This window comes from Tamandua tetradactyla, chromosome 1 (assembly GCF_023851605.1).
Source record: "Tamandua tetradactyla isolate mTamTet1 chromosome 1, mTamTet1.pri, whole genome shotgun sequence".
NCBI lineage: Eukaryota > Metazoa > Chordata > Mammalia > Pilosa > Myrmecophagidae > Tamandua > Tamandua tetradactyla.
The window spans coordinates 166,114,728-166,140,138 of NC_135327.1; the positions used below are offsets into that span (position 1 = coordinate 166,114,728).

The 25,411-nt window shown below is 33.3% G+C and overlaps 1 protein-coding gene across 3 annotated transcripts in view; it reads right to left on the reverse strand.

Moving 5' to 3' along the window:
• POT1 (protection of telomeres 1) overlaps nucleotides 1-25,411 on the reverse strand; it is a 122,006-nt gene that overhangs the window by 74,435 nt on the left and 22,160 nt on the right. For 2 of the 3 annotated variants that reach the window (XM_077122703.1, XM_077122791.1), the window contains exon 3: nucleotides 4,488-4,602. In XM_077122703.1, the coding sequence (XP_076978818.1) occupies nucleotides 4,488-4,602 (115 nt within the window). Of the gene's footprint in view, nucleotides 1-4,487; nucleotides 4,603-8,678; nucleotides 8,727-9,741; nucleotides 9,823-25,411 lie in introns of those variants that run through there. The other variant, XM_077122946.1, reaches the window with a different exon arrangement.

Here is a 25,411-nt window from a genome sequence, read left to right on the forward strand (position 1 = left end):
GAAATAAATAAATGGGAGCTCCTCAAAATTAAACACTTTTATGCATCAAAGAACTTCATCAAGAAAGTAGAAAGACAGCCTACACAATGGGAGACAATATTTGGAAATGACATATCAGATAAAGGTCTAGTATCCAGAATTTATAAAGAGATTGTTCAACTCAACAACAACAAAAAGACAGCCAACCCAATTACAAAATGGGAAAAAGACTTCAACAGACACCTATCAGAAGAGGAAATACAACTGGCCAAAAGGCACATGAAGAGATGCTCAATGTCCCTGGCCATTAGAGAAATGCAAATCAAAACCACAATGAGATATCACCTCACACCCACCAGAATGGCCATTATCAACAAAACAGAAAATGACAAGTGCTGGAGAGGATGCGGAGAAAGAGGCACACTTATCCACTGTTGGTGGGAATCTCAAATGGTGTAACCACTGTGGAATGCAGTTTGGCGGTTCCTCAAAAAGCTGAATATAGAATTGCCATACGACTCAGCAATACCATTGCTGGGTATATACTCAAAGGATTTAAGGCCAAAGACACAAACGGACATTTGCACACCAATTGTTATAGCAGCGTTATTTACAATTGCAAAGAGATGGAAACAGCCAAAATGTCCATCAACAGACGAGTGGCTAAACAAACTGTGGTATATACATACGATGGAATATTATGCAGCTTTAAGACAGGATAAACTTATGAAGCATGTAATAACATGGATGGACCTAGAGAACATTATGCTGAGTGAGTCTAGCCAAAAACTAAAGGACAAATACCGTATGGTCCCACTGATGTGAACCGACATTCGAGAATAAACGTGGAATATGTCATTGGCAACAGAGTCCAGCAGGAGTTAGAAACAGGGTAAGATAATGGGTAATTGGAGCTGAACGGATACAGACTGTGCAACAGGACTAGATACAAAAACTCAAAAATGGACAGCACAATAATACCTAATTGTAATCATGTTAAAACACTGAATGAAGCTGCATCTGAGCTATAGGGTTTTTTTCGTTCGTTTTTTTTTTTTTACTATTATTATTACTTTTATTTTTTTTCTCTATATTAACATTCTATATCTTTTTCTGTTGTGTTGCTAGTTCTTCTAAACCGATACAAATGTACTAAGAAACGATGATCATGCATCTATGCGATGATGTTAAGAATTACTGATTGCATATGTAGAATGGTATGATTTCTAAATGTTGGGTTAATTTCTTTTTTTCCATTAATTAATAAAAAAAAAAAGAAGAGAACAGTCTGCTTCATGACATACTATAGCATCCAAAGATGCTAAAGTTTAATCAAACTGCTCTTCTAAAAGGAAGAGTTTTAATGGAAGGCCGAATGGTGCTAACCATAAATAACTGTGACCACAGAGCATTGCTGAGATAAGGCAGAGAGCCATGGGTGATGTTTCATATTATTTTGCACAGAAGTTCTGCCAGCTCTGTGAGAACTTAAAACAGTCTTAAAAGTTGAAGAAAGAACAAGCAGAAGCAGCAGCTAATAATAAACAAAGACGACATGAATATTTTGCCTATTTTCTCCCTTCTCTGGATTGCAATATCAGGAGATTCAGCACAAAGAAGAAACCCTTTACTCTTCCTATTTGTTTAGAGAGTGAAAAGGCATTATGATAGTGATCAAACAAATATGAACCATATTACTAGTAACAATATGGAGAGATTTTATAAACCATGTTACTAGTAACAGTATGGAGAGATTTTATAGCTGCATTCATTTATTTATTCACCAAGAGCTGACAATTAGAACACTGAGTAAATGTGTCTCAAGTTCAAAAAATCAGGAGGTTATTTCCTAAAATCTGACAGAAACCTGAAATAAAATTCTCTTACTACATGTTATCTAAGAAAATGATCATTGATATAAAATCTCAAAAGTCCTAAGGAGGTGATGGCATCATGTTGCTATATGAAAGCATTCATGTTACAACAGTCCTGAGGAGTCATTATCAATCAAATTTTGATGGATCAATGATTTTTAATGTATTTTTTGTTTCCAGAATCCTTGAGGAATAACTTCTCAGTTTTCAGGATAAATCTTATCACAAGTGAATAAGAATTTTAGTTCCCACAGCACTGTATGCCCTTTTGACATCATGACATTTATAAGAGTAAAAGCTACATCTTCCCCAGTATATAAAGCTTGGGAAACAAAGCATTTGCTACCAGAAATAAGATTAGCAGCATGCTACAAGTCACATGTAATCAATATTACTCAAGATGAAAGGGAAGTTGTCCAAGAAAAATTTTAATCAAGGAGTAAAGATGCCAGGTTGCACACATTTGCCTCTACCACACTTTTAGTGTTTATAAAGTGAATTTTAATGAAAAATGTTAACTAATGATAAATAATAAACTTTTTCCATCTACATGAATTTGAGATGCATAAAGGCAATTTACCTCTATATAACTAGTTATGTAAATCTAGATGCTATTTGGATTGTAAGTTCTGTATTTGTGAAATAATAATTTGTGAAATAATATTGCTTTATATAATATAAAAAAAGGCACAGTTGTGGTTCTGGTACTTCTCTGAGATAGTATTAATAAAGCTGAACACAAAAATCAGTGCTATTGTCTGCCTTTCCAACAGCAATTACTCCTGTTGAAGGATGAGTTCTATTAACAGAAATAAAAAGTGGTCAGTAAAAGATTTGATGTACATAAAAACTAAAGCTATTAAATGGATTGTTTTAAAGCTTTACTATCTTTCTAATGATAAAAACATCTTGCTGTGCTTTGAGATAAATTTTAGATTTTCAATGAATATGTACACATAAAATTGATGACATTCATTTTAATTTAGTATCTCAGAAGAAACAGAGAAACGTTATCTCTGCAATAACAGATGGCTCATTACTAGTCATGAATTTCTTACTAAGGGACTAGATCCAACTAAACATATCTAATGGAGATATAAGATACATATGCATATATAATCAATTTTATCATTCCCCACAGTTTTCAATTTTTATGCATGATTTAATACTGTTATCAAAAGAAACAATATTGAGACATCAGTATTTTAAAAACAGCTATCATTTTGTTCTGTATTACCGTCATTTTTGTTAGCCTTGAAAACTACATATCTGCTGATCAATTTTCTAAAAATCTTTCAACAACACGAATATGCTACATACAGAGTGCAAACAAGTTTTTAAATTATATTTTCTTCCAAGTAGACAGATATGATTAGCAGTAGTAATGTAACTCATTCCTAACTATAGTAGCAAATTCATCCCCAACTAGCTGGATGGAAAACTGTACTTTAGGGTACTTAAGTTTGGCAGGCCAACTAAAACCAGCCAGGTAACACTTGGGACAGGGAGCCCAAATTCAGGAAAAAACCTAACAGTGAAAAGTAATTACTGAATTGGAAGTGTATGAGTGTGTGTTGATGTGTACGAAGAGGTGGGAGGATTTACTTCTTCCGCAGAGAAGTAAAGTTGGAATGAGAATATTTGACATCCATGTATTTAAACAAAAATCTCTGTCCAATTCCATTTCCCTTTCTCCTAACACAAAAAAAAATTAGGCTATTCCAGAACACATCCCTTTGCAATCTTTAGACTTAGTCATCACTAGTTTCAAGCTTCCTATCTCCAGATTAAATAGCCTTCATGTTGCCATTTCCACACAGGTTTTTAAAATATATTCTGACCACATGAAATGAGATTTTTACCTCATCCACTCTACTAAAGAGTACACTGCCAATTCATTCCACAGTAATAAAATCTGTATATATATATATATCTTTATGAATAAAATGTTTCCATAGTATGAACTCAATGAGAACATCTCTGTGTTCCCAGGATGACTCACAGCTCCTGGCAAACAATAAATAAAGACTGTATTTTGTCAACACATCCATTATTTCACATTTGAAACATCTCTGAATCATAGCTACATCTTATTATTGGTAATGAAAGATAGTTTAATCAATGGCATTTTTCTTTTCTCAATGATACATAAAATATCAGTGTCTCTTACAAACGACGATGCTTTAAATTATATGAAATATACTATTTAGTTGAACTGAATTAAACTGTTCACTTTATAACCTCTTGGTAAACTGAAATTCATGTTTTTTGATGTATTCATTTACATATTTGTCTATTTAAAAAGCTTACATTATCATAAAGCAATTTATGGGTTTTTCCTTTTTAATTTACTTTAAATAGTACCCAAGTACCTATATCAAAACTAATCAAGGGCCTAATTTCAACCTTCTAATTTCTCTATTTGTTCTTACTGCCTTTTCTAGACTCTAGAGTATAAAGATCATATTTACTGTATAAATTAAAATGGCCAAAGAAAATGCATCTGTATTGTTTGGCAATTACAAATAGGAATTTAACTTCTAATATAAGACTTAGGGTACTGAAGAAGCGGTATTCGTGAAACCAACAAAGCATTTCAAGTCCATTAAAAATTATACCAATTCTAATACTTACCAGTCCCTTTGCTAAGATATGGGGGCTTGAAGAACTTTACAATACCATAGACATTGACAACTGTACCACCTCTAAGTTGATTCAGTGGTGTATATGTATAATGAGGTGCTGGAACCTAAAGGAAGAGAAGCCAATTAATACATTAAATATTTATATTTTAGAATCATGGTCAATTTTAAATTAGCAAATCTAAATAATTATATTTTATCCCTTTGAAGTATTCGAAAAAAGCTGTAGCCTGAAAAAAGGCAACACACAACTTATAAATGTGACTACGTAAACTAACTTTTTGATACTTGATAAAAGTTTTTCTTTAAGGTAACTGTTTATAAATGGTGTAATTTGCATGACCGCCCATAACAGAATAATAAACCTGTGATGTAACTGAAATATTATACATTTTCAATCAAAAGTGGAAAACTGCATTATTAAAATGCCAACAATGTAAAAGCAGAACATAAAATAAGAAATACAGAATAAGAAATATTTTCAATGTTAAAGAACTAAAATAAGAGCTCATAAAGGTAGAAAACCAGATATAATAAGACATTATTAAAAGTCCTGAAAGGGTAATTAGAAAGCTGGTCCTATGAATAGAGCTCCATGTTCTAGTAAGTTTAGGAAAATTTTTCAGTCTAGGAGAAACCCAACAGATATTACATATTAAAGGCTCCAAGTGGTTCTTCAGTAGTTAAATCATTCTTGCTGTCTTTCAGTCAGTATTTCCCCAACAAATATTTGGCCAAGAAATCACATTTGGGGGCTTAATACCTAATATTATCACACAGAGAAAACCCTAAGAAATGTAGTTTAAAGAAGTTTTGGCTTTGGTTTTTATCTTTAACTAAAATCACTTCAAAATTTATGATATATATTTCTCATTTTTATTTTCTATAATACCATAATGATTTTAAGTAGGCCTAAATAGTCAGGTTTTGGTTCATAAATGGTAAAAAGACATTAGAAATGGTAAATGAAGAAAACAGAAAGACTATTTTCTTAAGTAACTGCCCATAACTTTGAAAAGGAAAAGAAAAGTGGTTTACAAGGCTACTTCTAAATGTTAACAGAGGTAATCAAGTAGTCCTTGAAAGATTTCAGTTAGACTCGGATGGCTCCACCTATCACCACTCCCAATTGGAAATAAGGCTACTTATTCCTCTGGGAGTTATAATTTTAAAAATGAAATAAAAATAAATTAACTTTTTTTAAGGAGTTGATCACTCAAGTCAAAAACAAGAAGAGCAGGGTTTGGAAATCTAATGTAAAGATTACATAAGTGCACTATAACATAAAAGAAAGTTGTAGCCCATCAATGATGAAAGAAGAGTATGGTCAGCACATAGGCCAGGAAAGAAAAGGTATATGCTCAGCTGATAAAATATCTGAACCCAACATTCTATCTTGACAAGTATCTCCCTAATGCAGCACTGAATGGAGACCAGCATAGCTCAGTGACCCTAGACATTATGGTCAGCCAAGTAACTTCTTGATTATAACTGACTCACCATGTAAATCAAAATATGGGTGTAGTTCAGTTATATTTCCCACTAAAAATTAACAAACAGATATTTTGCTTTTTAGTCATTCTCTTACAAGATTGGTTAATATAAGTATTATATTAACTCACACTCTTGAGTGAGATCAATTTTAAATTCACCATACTTGGAACATGGTGATCAAATTTAATGATTTACAGTTACACCCTCAACAGACAACGTACCTTCCCTTGCTGATGCAAAAAAGTATGACAATTTCATAAGAAAAGATTACAGAAGAGGCTCTTGAATCAGTTTGAGTTTATTAGAGAAATGTCTGTCAGGGGGAAACAATGGGAATAGGAAAGAGAGAGTGGTAAGGAAAGGCTTTCTGAAGGAGGTGAAAAAAAAAGCTAATATTGATTTAACAAGTAGAAATGAAGAACTGTGAACACTGGGTTAAATTAAATATAACCTAAAAACTATGCAGGAAGCTTAAGCATTGGACAAAATCAAGTACAGCAGACAATATAGGCCTTAAGGGAGAAAAGACCCCTAGCAGTGTAATTCTAGCTATTCATTCACTCATTTATTCAGCAATAAGGCCATGCATTATACAGGGTGCAGAAAATAAAGATATGAACAAAACTCAAAAACTCCTCACTAAAGAAAAGACAGACCATAAAAGAGGAGAGTTTATTTATATAGGATTATCTTGGAAGGTCCCTTTGAGAAGATGGTACTTAAAGGAAGGAATTAAGAGAAGTACAAAAGAAAAGTACAGAAGCTGAGATCAAACAGAATTTTCCTAGGAGAGAAAAAAAAATTTGCGTTTGAAAATCTAGAAAGGGATCAGCGCAGCTGGCATATAGCCATCAAAGGGGATAATAATAAGATTAGGTTGGACAGGAAGACAGGAGCTAGTTGATGTTGGCTCTTCGGACCACTTTAACTGGGCTAGTCAATGCTTCTGAATCATGAACATATAGATCAATGGATTCCTTTTTAATAGCTTGATAAGGCCACCCTTCCATTACTGGAGAACAAAATACCGTATTTCCTAACTTTTAAAAACATCTCTAGGGGGATGCAAAATAGTCCAGGCACTGTGGAAAATAGTATGATGATTCTTCAAAAAGTTTACTTAGAATTAACATATTACCTGGCAATTCCACCCTGATGTATATACCCCCCAAAAATTGAAAACAGGGATTCAGATACTTGTACACCAATGTTCATGGCAGTGTTAACTACAGCCAAAAGATGGTAACACCCAAGTTTCTAACAACAGATGAATGGATAAACAAAGTGTGGTACATACAATGGAATATTATTCAGTCATAAATAGGAATGAAATTCTAAGACCTAATGCAACATGTATTAACCTTGAAAATGTTATGCTGAGTAGAAATAAGCAAAGAGCATATGGACAAATACCATATGATTTCACTTACATGATATATTTAGAACAGCAAATTCATAAAAACAGAAATAGGTTCCAGATTACCAGAGGGTAAGGGGAGTGGGGAAGGTGAAGCTGTTGTTTGCTGGGTATAGAAGGTTTGAAATTTTGGAAAATTTTCAATAAAAATAATTAAAATAAAATAAAATAAAAAAACCACATCTCTGATCCTAGAATATCCTAGTCATTTAATAATACCTTTTCAGGAGGAGGGTTGGGGAGACAACCTCAACTAACAACTGCTTTTCAGGGAATCAATGAGAACCTAAATAATGATAAATAGAAGCTTTCTTAATGTCAACTGCAAAATCCAAGTTCAGTTTAAAAAATATGAAAATGTACAAACCACTGATCTTAGAATTAAGAAAATAAAGCAAAATAAATCTGTGCCTGAGATTCTAGTAATTTAGAATACCCAAATAGTTTTTAGAAAAACTATTTCTGCCAAGTGCAGAGACTTTTTCAATTACTTCTGCCTTATTTAGCAGTTCACCAATATATATTTGAAGTTGACCAATATATAACAACTTTGAGAAAATACCAGGACTAATCCACATGTTTAAAAAAGATTATCAATGCTTCCATTGGTTCAGTTTTTCAAAAAAACAAATTTAAATTATACTATTATTGAGAATTTGAAATCTGTGTCCTCTAATCATTCTCAGTAGAAATACAAAAGACCCTGGACTTTGTCCATTAGAAACTAAAGGTGTAAGAACATAGGTAGAATATGAACATTGTATTAAAATTTATCAATATATATCTTCTTTTCAGTTTCACTCAGCTACAAGTATCCTACCTATAAATACAGGAGCCTTCTTATTGCTATGAAATAAAATTTTATAAAACTGAAAAAAAATGGGAGAAAAAAGCAAAATGTATCACAGGTAAAAATAAACATCTTAAAATTATAAAATGTGTCAAATCACAATACAACAATAAAAATGTTTAAATAAAAATGTTTAAATAAAACTGATTAAAAAAATACCAGCATCTTCATATAGTACAAAACCTTTTTCTCTTTTTTCATATATATTATATGCAAAATATCAACAGATATTCCAGACAACAGAATAACCAGACACTAGTTATTCAGTAAATATATAATTTGAATGTAATACCAGATATTAAAAAAAAAGAGACTACGGCTTCCCAGTATATTAATACCACTTCAAAATCAGACTATGAAGTAGATCAACTTTATATATATATATATATATACATATTATATAAAGTTGAAATTAATCTTACCAAAGACATAGATTCTGCTGATAAAGCTCTTACAAATTTAACATAAACCTAGAAAAGGAAGAAAAAAAAAGAAAGAAATGACTTATTTTCATACAGACAATCTTAAAATACAACATTCAAATTCACTAGATTGGTGCAAGGTGTATTACAAACTAAGAGTGACGTGGGTAAATTTTCTGAGCCAAAGCGACTAAAAAAAGTGTAACTAGACAGTCAAATGAAAAATGTACTTTAAGCAAACTTACTATTCTTAGATACTAAATTTGAAGCACACCAATATTTAGTTCTCAGGATTAATTAAAAAGAGGATAAACATCTATCAGTTCAAACGAAATGATAATCTGGGTTGATATTCAAAATTTTTCTTCAAGAGAACAATGGACTTTATCAGAAATAAAGAGAAAAAAGGAATAAAGTAGTGATCATCCCATCGCAAATTTCTCCCTTCAGTCTAATTCATTAATTTTAATAACAAACATAGGACTATTCCTAGCCCATCCATTGCCTTTTTTGCATATGAGAAAACGTCAAACAGATGTCCTACGGGCACATGGCCCAGCCCAACTCTATAGACAGCCTCCACTGAACAGGTAGTTTTCAAATATGTGTTTGAGGAAGGGTGAGTAGGATAAGAGGAGGGAAAGGAAGATCATTTTCACAATGAATAAAGGAATAGGAAATCAGTTTTGCCTAAAAGGGGCATTTGATCAATTTAAGGTGAAATCAAATATGGGATTAAAAGAGGCTGATGAAAAAAATAAATAAATACAAAATTAAAAAAAAAGAGGTTGATGATATAATTGCAAAAAATATGATGAAGTTTAGAGTGTCTGTGCAGATTTTTAAAATTTCATTCATAAGTATCTTTTATGAGATTTTGCTTTTGCATCTGGTCATTCTAAACATAAAACCAAGAAAAAAGTTCTAATTTTTAAACTTAAAATATTCAATTAAAGTAATTCAGACAGACTAGCTAGCTTCTCTGCAGATTTGCAGAAATACTTCTACTCAATCACTTTAGCTCATTAAAAATATGCTTAAAAACTAATAACTGCACACTTACATAAACAGTTGATCTGAAGTCTTCAAATGCTTTCAAAAATAAGGAATGATTACCATCTCTGTAGCTGAAGATGCTAATAAAACAACAAACCCAGTCAATGCAATGGTGTCCTATGTGCAAAAAAAAGTTTTTTAGATCAAAAACCAAAATATCTACAATTCTGTATTGTTATAAAAATTCTTATTTTACTATTATTTCAAAACAAGAATCACTTTTATAACACGAGAAATTGGTTAGTACAGACCTGTTTAATATTTTCTGAATACAAGCTTTAAACTACCACCTCCTCTAAAATGGACTTCTAGTATGAAGGCTTGATCACCTTTGCACTACTTAACGAACCAGCAAACACTAACAAATCATTCAGGAAAATTTATTTAGTGGAACTTCAAAAATGAATGTTTATTTTACTTTATGCAAATAATTTTGGATGAATAAACACAATGAAGAGATAACAGATAATTAAACAGTATCTTAGAGACTACCTTAAGAAAGGCATGCTAGTGCAAAAACTCCATGTTTCGACCAAAACTTTTATCTGTGCATGTAAATCCAGGGCATAAGACACAAAACTTTTCATGTATATACTAATAAGAAAAGAGATTATTTTCCTCCTACTTAGGTTTATAATAGTCATAACAAGCCATTCTCCATTTATTCTTACTTTTCTCAATCTTTAGTTAAATCTCTCTCCTCTTATTTTTTAGATACAGGAACATAAAATTCAGAGTTTTGTCTTGCTGCATTTTATACACACATACTTACACACATATATATATGTGCATACACAAATATATATTTATTGATTGGCTTATTCATGTATCTCATTACTTTAATTTTAGCATCAAAATTTTATAGGAATTTCTGGACTTTAGGTCAGCTTCTTCAATAATTTTATTCTCTAACAGGAGGAAATTATAATGTATCGTGTTTTGTCTCCTACAAATAAAGGCCTGATGTTAAGCCTCAGAATTCTCTATTCAGATTTGCAAACTAGGCTGCAAGTATCCTGAAGACAGGGGTCATGTCTTATTGTTTCTTAATTACAGGGCCTGACACAGCAGAGGCCCTCCAAAAACAAGCTATCTGAGAGAATCAAAAGAAGGATCTTTGGTTGTCTTTCTAAATCTTTGGCCCTACCTAGTTCCAGTATACTTTTTCTTCAGGTGAGACGGCAAACATAATTGTGTATGGGGTAATAATGCCAAATAACCACAATTCTTCATAATTAATGGGAGAAAATCCTCCATCTCACTGAAGATTTTATATGCCTCCACTATACTTTAGGCAGTTTAAAAGGGGAATAAAATAAGCAGTAAGAATGATTCTTGAAAAATAAGCAATGCTTTCAATTTACCTCAGACAAATACATTATGATTTAAATGGTAACTTTCTCAAAGATTAAAAATTGTTTAATCAAACTATTACAGGAAGTTAAGTAAAACTAGAGAAAACACTGGCTTATCAGTTCTAAATATTTAGTAAACAGAAAATAATCTACCTCAGTTATTCTCTATTCTGCCTAACGAATGTGTTCAAACATAAATATCATAAGGATATAGACAAAATACAAATGTTAAGGATACAAATGAATAATTTTATTTTTTCATTGTTTATATAATCTAAACTTTTATAAAAAAAATATATTTTATGACAGAGAAAACTTTTTGAAAAAAATGTGGACATTGAAGCTTTATTTACCAATGCCCTGAATAAATATTCAGGAGAGCTACATAAACAACTGATAACCTGTATTTTTATACAGATCTCTAATTTGATTTAAGCATTAAAGTATTCAACATTTTATGTTACCTATGCTTAAGAAGAGAGAACGTAACAACTAATCTATTTTCAATATGAAAACTGCATTACAGAAAAGTAAAACATTTAAAGAAGGAGAATAAATGATTAAAAGCTGGAGAGCATTACCGATTAGAAAATATTTCCAAGTCTATTCTAACATTAGTTACACAAAATTCAGCAAAAGGTTAGATTTTCTTATAGTAGACATTGGGGACCATGGAAATTACCAAAAATAATTTTTAAGGAAAGAAAAATAAAATACATAATATTATATTTATAAACATGGATTTATATTTTAATATATATACATAAATTGCACTGAAGGTCTTCTATTATCTCATTCCAACTGACTTTGCCTGTTTTATCTCGAATACACTTGCATTCAATTCTAGACAAATGAGAGTCTCTTATATTCCTAGTACTTTTCCACATACATTCTTTCCTTATACTGAGCCACTTTAGGAATAAATAGCATTTTTCCCATTTACACATATCTGAACTATCCATTTTTCAAAGCCTGGCCTAAAAATGATACTTATTTGTGTATTCTATTTAGACAATCCTTATCCTAGAAAAAGTAATTCTTCCTTTCTTTGAACTCTCCTATATAGCATTTTGGCATTTTTAATATTGTGTATTACTTATTTGTGAACCTGTCAATGCCCTTACTATCCTATAAGCTCCTTAAGACTAAGAATAATGTTTTATATCCATTTGCATACCCCATAAGAGTGCCTAGCAAAAGCTTCTGCCCATACTCAGTGTTCAACAAATATCTACTGAATGAATGGATTAATACTGGTAAAAGCCGAAATATAGATGTAAATAAGAGGAAAATAATAAATGGCCCTTAAGACCCATTTCCCATGATTTTCAAATCATAATGGTTTTTAAATTAACTTTAATACATGAAGGACAAGACAGATACAAAATGTAGCATAAGGTTGTACAGACACTTCATTAGAGAGAGTTGAAAATGAGATTAATATGCAGTACTGTAAGTTCTACACTTCTGAGAAGAACATACTAATAGCTGAAACAATTCCAAAAAGGGTGAGAATTACATGGTTCAAAGCTAAGAATATATTCCTATTCCCATATACAAGAGAAGGTGCTTATCTTAAACTACTAAACAAAGACCAGCCTGGAAAGAAAACTACTCCATTAAAAGTGGTGAGACTTTAACAGTGCATGTACATGAATGTTATAAAAATAAAAATACATTTGACATAGTTGAAATCTGTGAACCAACTTAAGATATTCAGATTCAGCAAATGGGTCATTTCCCTTTTAGGTCTGTATTAACAAGTCTTACAAAGAGTGAACTATTGTCATTAAACAATGCCCTGTTTGGTACAGCCAATAGGAATATTTCTACTACAATCAGTCTCAAGAAAAAAACAAATAAAATTAATGTAGGTCTTTTAAACATGAATAAATTCCTTCAACACCTAACAATTAATTTAAAAGACACACAAAAAATAAGATATCACTTACTTGCTATACTAACAATATGTTTTTTACATGCTAATATTACCTATAAAGAAAGGAAATGCTGGTGAAATAAGCAAACCAACAGGGGAGTAACATAAATGCAACTCATAAAACTAATCTATTAACTTGCTAATTTTAATAGATAATACATTAAACTCTTAAATTGTACTAAATGAGCAGAAAAGGAGCACAGAAAATATGAAATTGACAATCCAAACAGAAAAACTTATGTGACTTTAACAAGTTTTAAACAATTTTTAGCTAAATTATTAAGTTATCATATTTTAAAACACTGTTAAGCAATGAGAAGGGGCAGGGAAATGCCAGTAACCTGTGAGGCACAGAACAGAGTAGTGATTGATGGAAAATGTTTCTCTAATATAAAAAATGTATCTTGTGGTATTCTGCATCAGTTGAACAATTCAAAACAATGAACATACCAGTATTAAGATAAAGGAGTTAATGTTAGCTTAAAAACCATAATCCTTAAAATCCTTACAAGTTACTACACCTCATCAGCCACATGTTGGATGTCTCACCCTGATATTCTAACTTGTCTTAATTTCCCAAATATTCCAAGATTCTTCAATCAGGGTCTTTTTCCTGTGTTACTGTCTAACAGATCCACTCCCCCAACATCCCTGTGATCATCCCTCCACTACATATTCTTATTCTGCTATTCAGTCTTCTTAATAACATCCTATTCTAGGTAATAGCATTACTTATATAAGAGTTGTTTAATTATAGTCTTCTTCATTGGACCCAGTGCACAACAAGGGTCTGTCTTATTCACAGCAATATCTCCAAAACTAGCAAATCAGAACACAGAAAACATTAAGAGAGTATTTAGACAACTAAATGAAAAATCAAGTTTCTGGGTGAAAACTGATATATATAGCATACCTTCATGGAGTCGTAAATAAAATAGATTGTGCAACTATTATATTAAGACTTACTTCATAGACTCTTAGCAGTTTAGAACTGAGAAGGACCTAAGAGATCATGCAATCAAAAACCTTCATTTTTCAGATGAAAAAGTAAGGGCAAGAAAGATTATTCTAAGGTCATACACAACTAATTAATCATAGACCAAGACAAGAACCAGATCTCCTGACTCCCTAGTCAGGATATATTCTATCTCTTTCAAAACTAAATCTTAAAGGGGTGAGAAGAAATGTCCATAAAACTGACCGTTTTGTGATAAAATATTAACTTTCAAGGCTGTGGAAAGGTTGTTCCTGTATTTATATTCACACAGTAAATGTCAACATTTCTTTAAATGAAAGCAAAAACTGAAAAAAACTCTAGGAAGGGAAGCCAATTGGAACATGTATTCCTGTAAAATATATAATAGTCTAGCAAATCAAGGGTTAAATTTTATTAAAATCATTTTATTGTTTTAGAATTTTTGTTGTATTCAAATACAGAGCTAAGTTTAAAGGAACACACAAGTGACAAAGAAGAAAGATGTTAACTACACTTACGCAAAAAGTTTCTACCTTTTGGGTTCAACAATCTTTAACTATCTTTAACTATGATACTACTAACCCTAAAATAAAGAGCCTAATTAGACCCTCAAATGATCAACGTTCATTGATTTCAAATCCAGAAAGAACTTAAATTAAATTGTGATCTCAGTCTTCTCAACATCATGATTTAAAAAGGAGAAAACCCTAACTAACCACTATTAACATCTTCTGTTTTCTGACAAATACTTATTGGCTAGTTTAGTACTATTTTAATGAATACCTAACTAAAATTTATTTCAATAGCAGAAAATGTTTTTCATATGTCAGTTAGGCCTAATGCTAATGTCTAATACACTGTGTATATCTTGTACATGTAATTGTACTGGCTTTGTTAATTCTTCATCTTATAACCCTTTTATATTGTTTCTCAAGTAAGTATTTAATAAATATAAGAATCTTAAAAGATGAAGATGAGAATCTACTTAAAATAAGCAAACAAATCCCTAATACTCACTTATTTTTTAAATCGTCCTCTAAGATGTACAAAATATGTTAACTGAAGATAAAGCAACTTGCAAACCCTATGGATGTTAGCTATTTGGGTGAAAAAGAAAACCAAAATAATATACACACATTAGGTTATATATAACACACACATAGAAGCTGAAAGGATATAAAAAAACACAAATATGACAGCAATTTTATCTGAAGAATGGGACTGGAAGAGGGGAAAAAGTTCAGAGGCGGGGTGAAGGGGGGGTCTTTTGCTTTTCAGGTTATACTCTTCCACAGTGCTCAATGTTTTTTAAAACCATAACCACGCAACAAGAGCAAAATCTTCAAAGCCAGATATTAGCAAGACCTAATTCAAGCCTACCATACCTTACTCTTAGGAAATGCAAGTGTTCAAGGAACGCGATGTATACAACCTACACTGAAGTGCTCAGAAATGAACTGATAAATAGATATACAGAAAGACAGATCATATATGGATAGATAGAATGATATGAAAAATGTGGCAAAATGTTAAAACTGGTTGATTTGAGTATCTGGAGGTTATGGAGGTAGAAGTATGTTGGAGTTCTCTGTGGAATTTGTATTACTTTCGCATTAATTTGAAGTATTTCAATATAAGAAGTTAAAAAAAAACCTCTGATGTCTATCTACATAGTACTGGGTATGCATAAGGAGGTTCCCGCACCCTAGGACAGTCATCCTCACTAAACTGCTAGTCCTGTCTTTCATAAAAATTAAGTATGCACTTAGTTGCTCAGCTAGTTGACGCTTAAAATAGATGCTAGAGCCCTTCCTTTATCATTGACTAAAATGGCTTTTTCTTCCGTGAAGTAATTACACTTCAATGTCTTGCTTATTAAAACTATAAGGAGAGAAGAAAGGAAAGACAACCTCAATTATGTTAGCAAATTGAAAGGAAGGAGACCATTATTTCCTGGCCAAGGTTCTTGAAGTCTCTGAAAATGTTAAAAGTATATTGCTTTATAGAAAGGAAAGAGTTCCTCTGAAATAAGAAATTTATTTCACATAAAAACATATTTTTATAACTCAAGAAAATTAAATTATGAGTAACTCAAAGAATTGTGGCAAAAATCGTCTATGTATATCTAGCAGCCTGAAGTCTTAGACACTTATGTTTATTTTTGTTTTGTTTTGTTTAGAGGGATGGGGAGTCAGAGAATATTGGTAGTGTAGTTTAGTAGTCACATACAAGTTAATCATTAAACTAATTTTTTTTTTTCAGCTCAACACAGCACTGTAATATATATTTTTCTAGTTCAGGAGAAAAAGAATATGTAAATTATCTTTCCAAGTAAGTGAATCTTCCCTCATTAAACACCAAAATTTATATTCTCACATTTATTCACATTCCCTTCCTCTTGATCTCATCATTTCTTAAGAACATCTTCCTAAAATGAATGACAGGATTTGAGATTTTCTTAAATACTGTATTACATGACTATTAATTAGTAGAACTATGCTGTCAGAAAGTCCCGCTTTCAAGGTCAAAAATGATAAAATAATAATAACATATTATTATAATAATGACAGCCAAATTATAGAAGGACTTGTTCTAGAGGTATTGATTACTCCCTAAGTGGTCTCAAGTAGCTATGATTTCGAATTTTCTATTTTATTTCCTAGTCTCCTTCCCTGAAAAGACTGTCAAGATACTTCTTTGTCAGTATATCTGCCTCTAGAATGTCACTGTGTCATGACAACCAGATTAAAATTCAACCAAAATTTAGAAATTTTTATAAAATCACTCTAGTCTGATGAACAGCCCTATGAGTTTAGAACATGAATAATATGGCAGCTACTTTACTTCCTCAATTCTAAAGTAAGATTTTTAAGATATACCCCTGATATAAAAACAGCTTTTCGTAGGAAAAAAAAATCACCTGTACCAATTCTCCTTTTCTTTGTTCATAGTATAGCATAAGGAAAAAGACAAATTAATTTACCACCTACTAACAGAGGTTTAACAAAAAAAGACAAAATTTGGGTTTGACAAAGTATCCACAAAATTCTTGTACAAGAAACAAGTAGGTATTCCAATAGTTTCCTTGAAATGGATCTTTATTTTGAATTCTGAAGACAGATTTTGCAAAAAACATAGTTTATCAACTCCACTGAATTATTTGTAAATCATCACATTTCCAAAAATATAATATGCCAGAACTATTTTAGAATTCTCAACTAATCCAAAATCCTCACTTAATGGTTGATTAAATTAAGATCTGGAGAAATCTGGTGATCACTCAAGTTCCTATAATTTACTGTAGGAAACGGAGGGATCAGAAGTGAAACTCCAGAGTTTAGTTCCAGATGTCATTCCTCTACCCCATTCTTTCTCCTTGAGCCTCTATTTAATCACAATAAAATGATGATGATGATAAAAATAACAGTTGCCATGTACTGAGTTTCTATTACCTGACAGTAGTAGTATATACTTCACTATAATTCTGACAACAACTCTGAAAGTTAGGTTATATTAATAGGTATTAATATTCCTATTTTAAAAATTAAATAATAAAACAAAACAAAAAACTGAACCTGACAGAAACGAAAGGTTTGGCTCAAGTTTACACCTGCTGGTAAACTGAAGACCATGACTGGCTCTTGCCATTATATCAAGCTGTGCATTCTATTAAATATTAAATACAACTGCTGATAAGAAAATGTCTACGACTCCTCATTCTGTCATTAAGCAGCAATATGACCTTGAGCTTGTCATGTAATTCATACAACCTCAGAATTGTTTGTTATATCCAATGGTATCTTCTTAAGATCAAAAGAGCAAACCCAAACTAACCAAAATCTTAAAACCTAGGGACAGTCTGGTAAGTGCTTTGTAGCAGATTTTATACAATAATCAACAGTAATTTAGGGAATTGACTATAAGTGTCCATTCTTGATTCTCCATTAGGTGAGTACATTTGAGCTCACCTGACACCTACATAAATCTGATGTAGGTAAACATACTTGTGAAGGTATCATAACTTCAGAGGCAGAATCATGGAGGCTGAGGTCTGAAATCAAGAAGCCTTGGGCCAAGAGAGAGGACACATCCAAGCATGTGGAAGAGGTAAGTTTGCCCGGAAGGCAGAGGATGGGCCTTCTACCTCAGGCTTTGGATAGGGTAGAGCACATTCCTTGGGGCTTGGGGAGAGCCTGGCTACCACATGGTGGGGTTGAGCATGTGCTCTGGAAGCAGAAAGCTTAGGTGTGTCAAGATGCTTTGCAAACGGGGGAAACATGTTTCTTTTAGGGTCCAGAGGGTGGAATGTACTAGTTTGAAAGGATTTATGTATCTGTCAAATCCGATTTTGCAAATATCTAAGGGATCTCTAATTAACACCAAAGATGCCACATGATTCTTGAAAGAAAACTAATTTTAAATCCTTTGAATACAATACACACAGAAAAAAATCTGGAAGATTACACAGACTACACGGTGGTGAAACTCTGAAGAGATGCTGTCCAATAGAATATTGACTAGCCACAAGTGCTATTTGAATTTAAATTAACTAAAATTAAATAAAATTTAAAATTTGGTTCCTGAGTCACACTAACCACATTTCAAATGCTCAATAGCCATATATGACTAGTGGCTACCATACTGGACAGTGCATATAAAGAACTTTTCCATCATTGCAAAAAGTTCAGAAAGTTCTATTAGATGATGCTGCTCTAAAGGACTAAGATCACAGAGTACTGTAATTTTCCATTACATATCTGTATTCTCTAATATTGCATAGCAAGCAAGTATTATTTAAAACTATCTTAAAATATTATAAACATAGTTATAGCTCATATTTTTAAATTAGAATAATTATGCTTAATAGTAAGAAAGAAATGTACATAGCTTTAAGAAATTCTGTGGAATACTAAAACGTGAAATGAATTGAGAGGAAAAATGGTCCCTTTTTAGGTTAATGATGTTTTACTACCCTCTTAGGACTGTTACAATTTTAAAGCTTTTGCTTTTTTAATTATCATTTTTACGTATTTGCATATAGATAATAAATCTGAAAAAAAATGATGATACAAGCAACATCATCAATATAACTCTAAACGTACTTCCAAAACAATAAAATACTTTACCCCTTGACACAAAACTTTCACACAGTCCTTTGCTGGTTTTCAAAAAAATAATACATAGATGGTATTGACCTCTGAATTTGAGTCTTCTTTTTCTACAGAGAAACACACAGAAAACACTTACTAGCATACAGCAGTTTTAGACACACAAGAAAATTGATGACAACTATACTCTAAAAACTGCAGTTACCCCAAAATGTAATTATGAAGATGAATAATTAAAATGTTTATAATCCACTTTCAGTTTACTCTAAATTTTAAGTATTGCAAAAATAATGTACAGAATACTATCAGGCATTCAAAACAAAATTATAACAAGTTTCAATTAAAATATATATTACATAAATTTCTGTAAGTATCACATTAACACCACATAATGACTAATTTCTACTAGCTCTTTTTCTCTGTTTATGGCCAACAGAAATTATTTAGTCCTAATTATTCAACTTAGAGTACACAAAAGATCACCCCAAAATACTTCATTTTTATTGAACTTCAATTTTAATAATCTACAGTACATTCCCCCAGATTTTTCATTCTCTATTTCCCCAGTAATTTTCACTGTCAAAATTACAGCTAATTGGGTCTTTAACAACACATAAACTGCTCCTCTGCTCTATACTATGCGGATGCCAGGCACACCACAATCGTTTAGAAAAAAAATCTTAATAAAATTATTAGGCTATAAAGAAACTTCACTAACAATCAACACTATCAATTTATTAGGCTAGATTTTGCACATATGTAATTATCAACCTAATTTAAAGATGACAAATTCCAAATTTCCAGCACTAAGACAACTGAGCCTTTCCAAAGAAATCTGAAATACATCAATAATCTAAATTTACAAAATAAAAATTACAGGTGATCATTCAATTATATAAGTATGCATAATATAATGGGTCTGATAAATGACAAGAAATCATTTAAAATATAATTCAATTTTTAAAAACAGATTTAGTCAGACATCTATTACAAAATGAAGTTACTACAGAATAACTAAATCCTTAAAGAACGTTAAATAAAATAAAATGGCTGCCTGCGCTGGGCATTGCTGGGAAGGATCCTTTCCATGAAAGGATTTTCCAGAAGACAGAAACAATTTATCTGCATGGTCTTTATGAGAAAATGGACAAATGAAGCACCCTACAGAACTGCAGATAAACAACACCTGGTGATAAAGCAGCTTCTGTCCAGCAAAACAGCCTATCAGAATGGATAAGCTTACCAAGCTAATCAATGTGTATCTGCTCCCCACTTTGTAAGAACCTTCCCCCCCACCATGTAAAAAGTAAACTTAACCCCAGCAAATCAGAACATTTCATCCCTCGCTTCTGTGTTTGCCCTATATAAGTTCCCTTTTCTATCTCCTCAGCAGAACTCCCTTCTACATGCTGAATGGGATACTGCCTGATTCACAAATCGCTTAATAAAACTGTGAGATCCTAAATATATATATAATCTACAACCTTCTTCAGATGAGCTATATAATCTTTGACTACTATATATAGTCTTTGACTACTATACTCCAGGTCAATCCTTCTTGTTCTTATAATTAAAACAATAAAGCAGATCTTACATTCCTGGCTTATATGGGTTGTATTAAAACAAAGTACTAGAAGAACATCATACTGAATGGTGCTCCTATTTGTGGTTATCTTTGTAATTAAGCATTTATCATTATTATTCACCAAGGTGTCAGTTATGAGTTCACATTCCAATGACAAAATGCAAAATAGGTTTAGTTTCTTCTTGTAAAAACTTGAAACACTTCAGCGAATGGATTTAACCTTTTTAACTAAAGATTGAACTTTCCCAATAAAATTTTCAAACTTGAGCAGATGAAAACACATACCACCATGGCTACTATTTACTAAGCACCAAACACTGAACAAGCTGATTTTCATACATTATCCCCGTTCTTTATAACAACTGTTGAAAGACAAATTAGAGCCGGGTTTGCAGATTTCAATACTTTATTTCAGATACGAAACTTCTGCTGCAGTAGGAAACCAAGTCCACTTGCAAATCAGAAATAGTTTCAGGCTTCTAGAGAGGGCAAATGATTTTTATAGACATAAAAAGGAAGTTAGCTAGACAACTATTGATTGGAACTGGATGAGGGTTTGTTTGTCTTATAGGGGTGGGTTTAGGGCTGGTGGGTTTTATTCTGTAGTGGGTCAAATGCAATGAGCTAGGGGCTTAATTGGCTATCTAGGTCAGCAGGCCTGGTGGGGATTTCAAATTTTAAAAGCTATTGTAACCCTGTGTGCTGGTTTGAACATGTTATGTACCCCAGAAAAGACTATGTTCTTTTAATTCATTCTTGGGGCAGACCTATTGTAGTTGGGACCTTTTGGTTACACTGTTTCCATGGAGATGTGACCATTCAAGATGCGTATTATTCTTTTACTGGAGTCCCTTAAGAGAGTTCAGAGAGAGAGTTTAAAAAGAAAACTGAAGGGGAGAAGCTAAGAGAGAAAGAAATGCCCTGAGACATTTTAGAGATAGCCAATGAAACCAAAACCAGGAGAGAAGGGCCAGCAGTTGTTGCCATATGCCTTCCCTTATGACATAGGAACCCCAGACACCAGCAGGCTTTCCTCAGAGAAGTCATCTTACTCTTGAAGCCTTTATTTGGACAGTTTCATGGCTTTAGAATTGTATATGTATAACTAATAAATCCCTACTGAACAGCCAACTCATTTCTGGTATATTGCATTCTGGCAGCTTTAGCAAACCAAAATACCTTGTAACAGCAGCTGTTACCAACTAGCCCATTTGCCTTTAGAAGAATTTAATCCCTTTGAGAAGGAAGACAAAGTGATAACTCTAGCTTACTTCTTGAAGAGAGTTTCTAGGATGCTGAGAATGAAGGGATTACTTTCCTGGGCTTCCTATTCCCTAATGCTGTCATATATTTGTTCTTGGTTTTCTGCTTGTTTTAATCTAGAGAGTAAATTCAGTCCCTGTTATTCCATTATACAAGAAACAAGTTAGGTCATTCAAGACATTAAAGAAGTATGTCAGATTTTAACCAGTAGCTACTATGTTTTCATTTTTGAGGAACATCTGTGTTTCAATTTATGAGCATGATTGTTTTGAGGAGTCAGATTGTTACAAAGAATGCCACACTTGAAAGAAAATAAAAGCTCACCCAACTGTGGAGAAGAAAATGATTTATTCACCACCTTGCAAGAATGGGGCTCCTAGTTGAAAAATGGTGGCTGGCATGCTAAACAACCGAAAGCAGTGATATTTATATTCTAAGACTAATCAGCAGGACCCTCCCCTGATTCTCTGCTGAGTAGACACCAGTTACAGCTTATCTGGATAGTCTAACTAATTTAAACGTCCCACAGAAGGTTCCTCTTTTTCTAAGTTTTACATTTTAATGACCCTGGCCATTAAGGATTTAGCGCCAATTCTAGGTTTGTGCCAGAGGCCCTCCCCTTTCCCTTCCTGGATCATCTTGTGTGAAAGCTAAACTTAGCTTGATTCTTACAACATTAAAGAGCCAAGTGAAAAGAGCCAACAGACAACTGATAGGTGTCACTATGCCCAATAGCAGAATTAAGAGTTCTGAGGTACCTAAAGAAGACTACAGATTTTGGAAAATTATTTCATGTATCTCAGATGTGTGAAAATTTTATATAATAGTAGTTTCATGGAGTACATGAATGTTTGAAGGCTGATAAAAGTGAGACTTCTCTCATCTGAGCATCTGGCCTGCTGCAATGGTTTTATGAGGTCATCTTTAGAAAATGAGGACAATGGAGATTCTGCCCAACAGCCTAAAGACACGAATGAGGCTCCTTATAGAAGTTGGTTAATCTTTCTGAACTGTTATAATGACTTGGTCAGTGAGTACTATTATTTAGAACTGACTATCACTTAGCTTGTAGGACAGGTCTGCTTCCCTTATCCTCTTCTCACAAATACTTATTGCACTCCTTTAATAAGCCAATCACCGATTTAAGTGCTGGCCCGCTCTTAGACACTTCCTTAAGTATTAAAATCTCCCTGAAATGGTGTTCTAGTTTGCTAGCTGCTGGAATGCAATATACCAGAAATGGAATGGCTTTTAAAAAGGGGAATAAAATAAGTTGCTAGTTTACAGTTCTAAGGCCAAGAAAATGTCCCAATTAAAACAAGTCTATAGAAATGTCCAATCTAAGGCATCCATGGAAAGATACCTTGGTTCAAGGTGGCCGATGAAGTTCAGGGTTTCTCTCTCAAGTGAGAAGGCACATGGGGAACACAGTCACGGTCTCTCTCATCTAGAAAGGCACATGGCAAACACAGCATCATCTGCTAGCGTTCTCTTCTTGCTTCCTGTTTCACGAAGCTTCCCAGGAGGCATTTTCCTTCTTCACCTCTAAAGGTTGCTGGCTGGTGGACTCTCTGTTTCTTGTGGCTGTGTGGTTCTGTTCTGCTCTCCCTAAATCTCTCCTTTCTCCAAAATGCTTTCTCTTTTATAGGATTCCAGTAAACTAATCAAGACCAACCTGGAATGGGTAGAGGCATGTCTCCACCTAATCCAGTGTAACAACCACTTTTGATTGAGTACAATTCAGCAAGATAATCTAATTAAAATTTCAAACATTCAGTATTGAATAGGGATTAGAAGAAATGGCTGCCTTTACAAAACGGGATTAAAATTAAAACATGAATTTTCCATGGTACATACATCCTTTCAAACCAGCACATTCCACCCTCTGGACCTAAAAAAGAAAAGACGTTTTTCCCACATACAAAACACATTTATTCCACAATAATAGCAGAGAAACTTAAACCATTTCAGTAACATTACAAATTTAATATAAGGTTAAAAACAGTACAAAATCTCAAAGTTAGTTATAGACATGGTTTGCTCTAAAGTAATGTTCTCGTCTGGCTCTGGACCTGTAAAAACTCAAAACAAGTTATTTGTTGCCAACATACAAAGGAGGAACAGTTACAGGATACATATACCCATTTCCAAAGGGAGGAAAGAACACAGGGGTCACTGGACCCAAGCAGTTTTAAAAACCCGCAGGACAAAGTCCACTAGATGTCAAAATCTGAGTCATTTATCTTCAGGGCTTTAGAAAATGGCAGCCCCACCCTTTCCAAGGGCCTACGCAGAGGCCTACCTCTCTCCAAATGCAACCTTGGGGGACATTGGGGAGATCACCTTTTCTCCACTCCAACCTCTCCAAGGATCAGGGCTGCACCTGGGCTCTCTGCCATCTCTGGGGCACATGCTCAACCCCTCCATGTGCCGGAAGTCAGACTCTCACCAAATCCCAAGGAATGTACTTCACCCTCTCCAAGGCTTGAGGTGGCATGATTCTTTCACTGCAACAAGGTAGAAGGCCCATCCTCTGCCTTCGGGGCAAACTCACCCTCCTCATGTGCTTGGGTGGGTCCACTCTCCTGGCCCAAGGCTTCTTGACTTCAGAACCCCACCTCCATGGTTTTGCCTCTGAAGTTATTTTTCCTCCAATGTGTTTCTTCTCTTTTCCCTCTCAGTCCCGACTGGTAATGGTTCTCTTTATACAGATCCCACAACACTACTGCTTTCTATGCAGTAGCCTCTGATCATGCCCCAGCAGACAAAAGAAGCTTCCACAAATCCTTCCAGGATAACTCCATGTCCAATCCTGGCTTTCTCTGAAATGGCTGTTTCCACATTTGGCCAAATCTTCACACGGGGCACTATTCTCCAGGGTCTCCCTTCCTGGAAGCCCAGAATTTTCCAGAACTTTAATTTCTAGTTTGTTTGTATCCAAGAGTTCAGTTCTCAGCTTATTTCTTCCTAGTCGCATTTCACTATAAACTGTGAGGAGAAACCAGGCTGCACCTTCCATGTTTAATTTGGAAGTCTCTTCTGCTAAATATCCAAGTTCAAGGCTTTTAAAATCTGCCTTCAAGACAAAGCAATTAGTCAACTTTGCCAGATTATCTGCAATTTTAAAGCAAGGCTCGTTTTCCTTCTAGTCTACAATAACACTTGCCTCATCTTTGTCTAAAGCCTGGTCAGAGGTATCTTTAGAGTCTACATTTCCACCAATAGTCTCTTCAAAGCATTCTAGGCCTTCTCTATCAAGCTTCTCACAATTCCTCCAGATTCTTCCTCTTATCCATTTAAAATGGTATTTGCAAACTACAGCAGCACCCCACTCTCTGATACCAAAATATGATCTAGTTTGCTAGCTGCTGGAATGGAATATACCAGAAATGGAATGGCTTTCAAAAATGAGAATTTAATAAGTTGCAAGTTTACAGTTCTATGGCTGAGA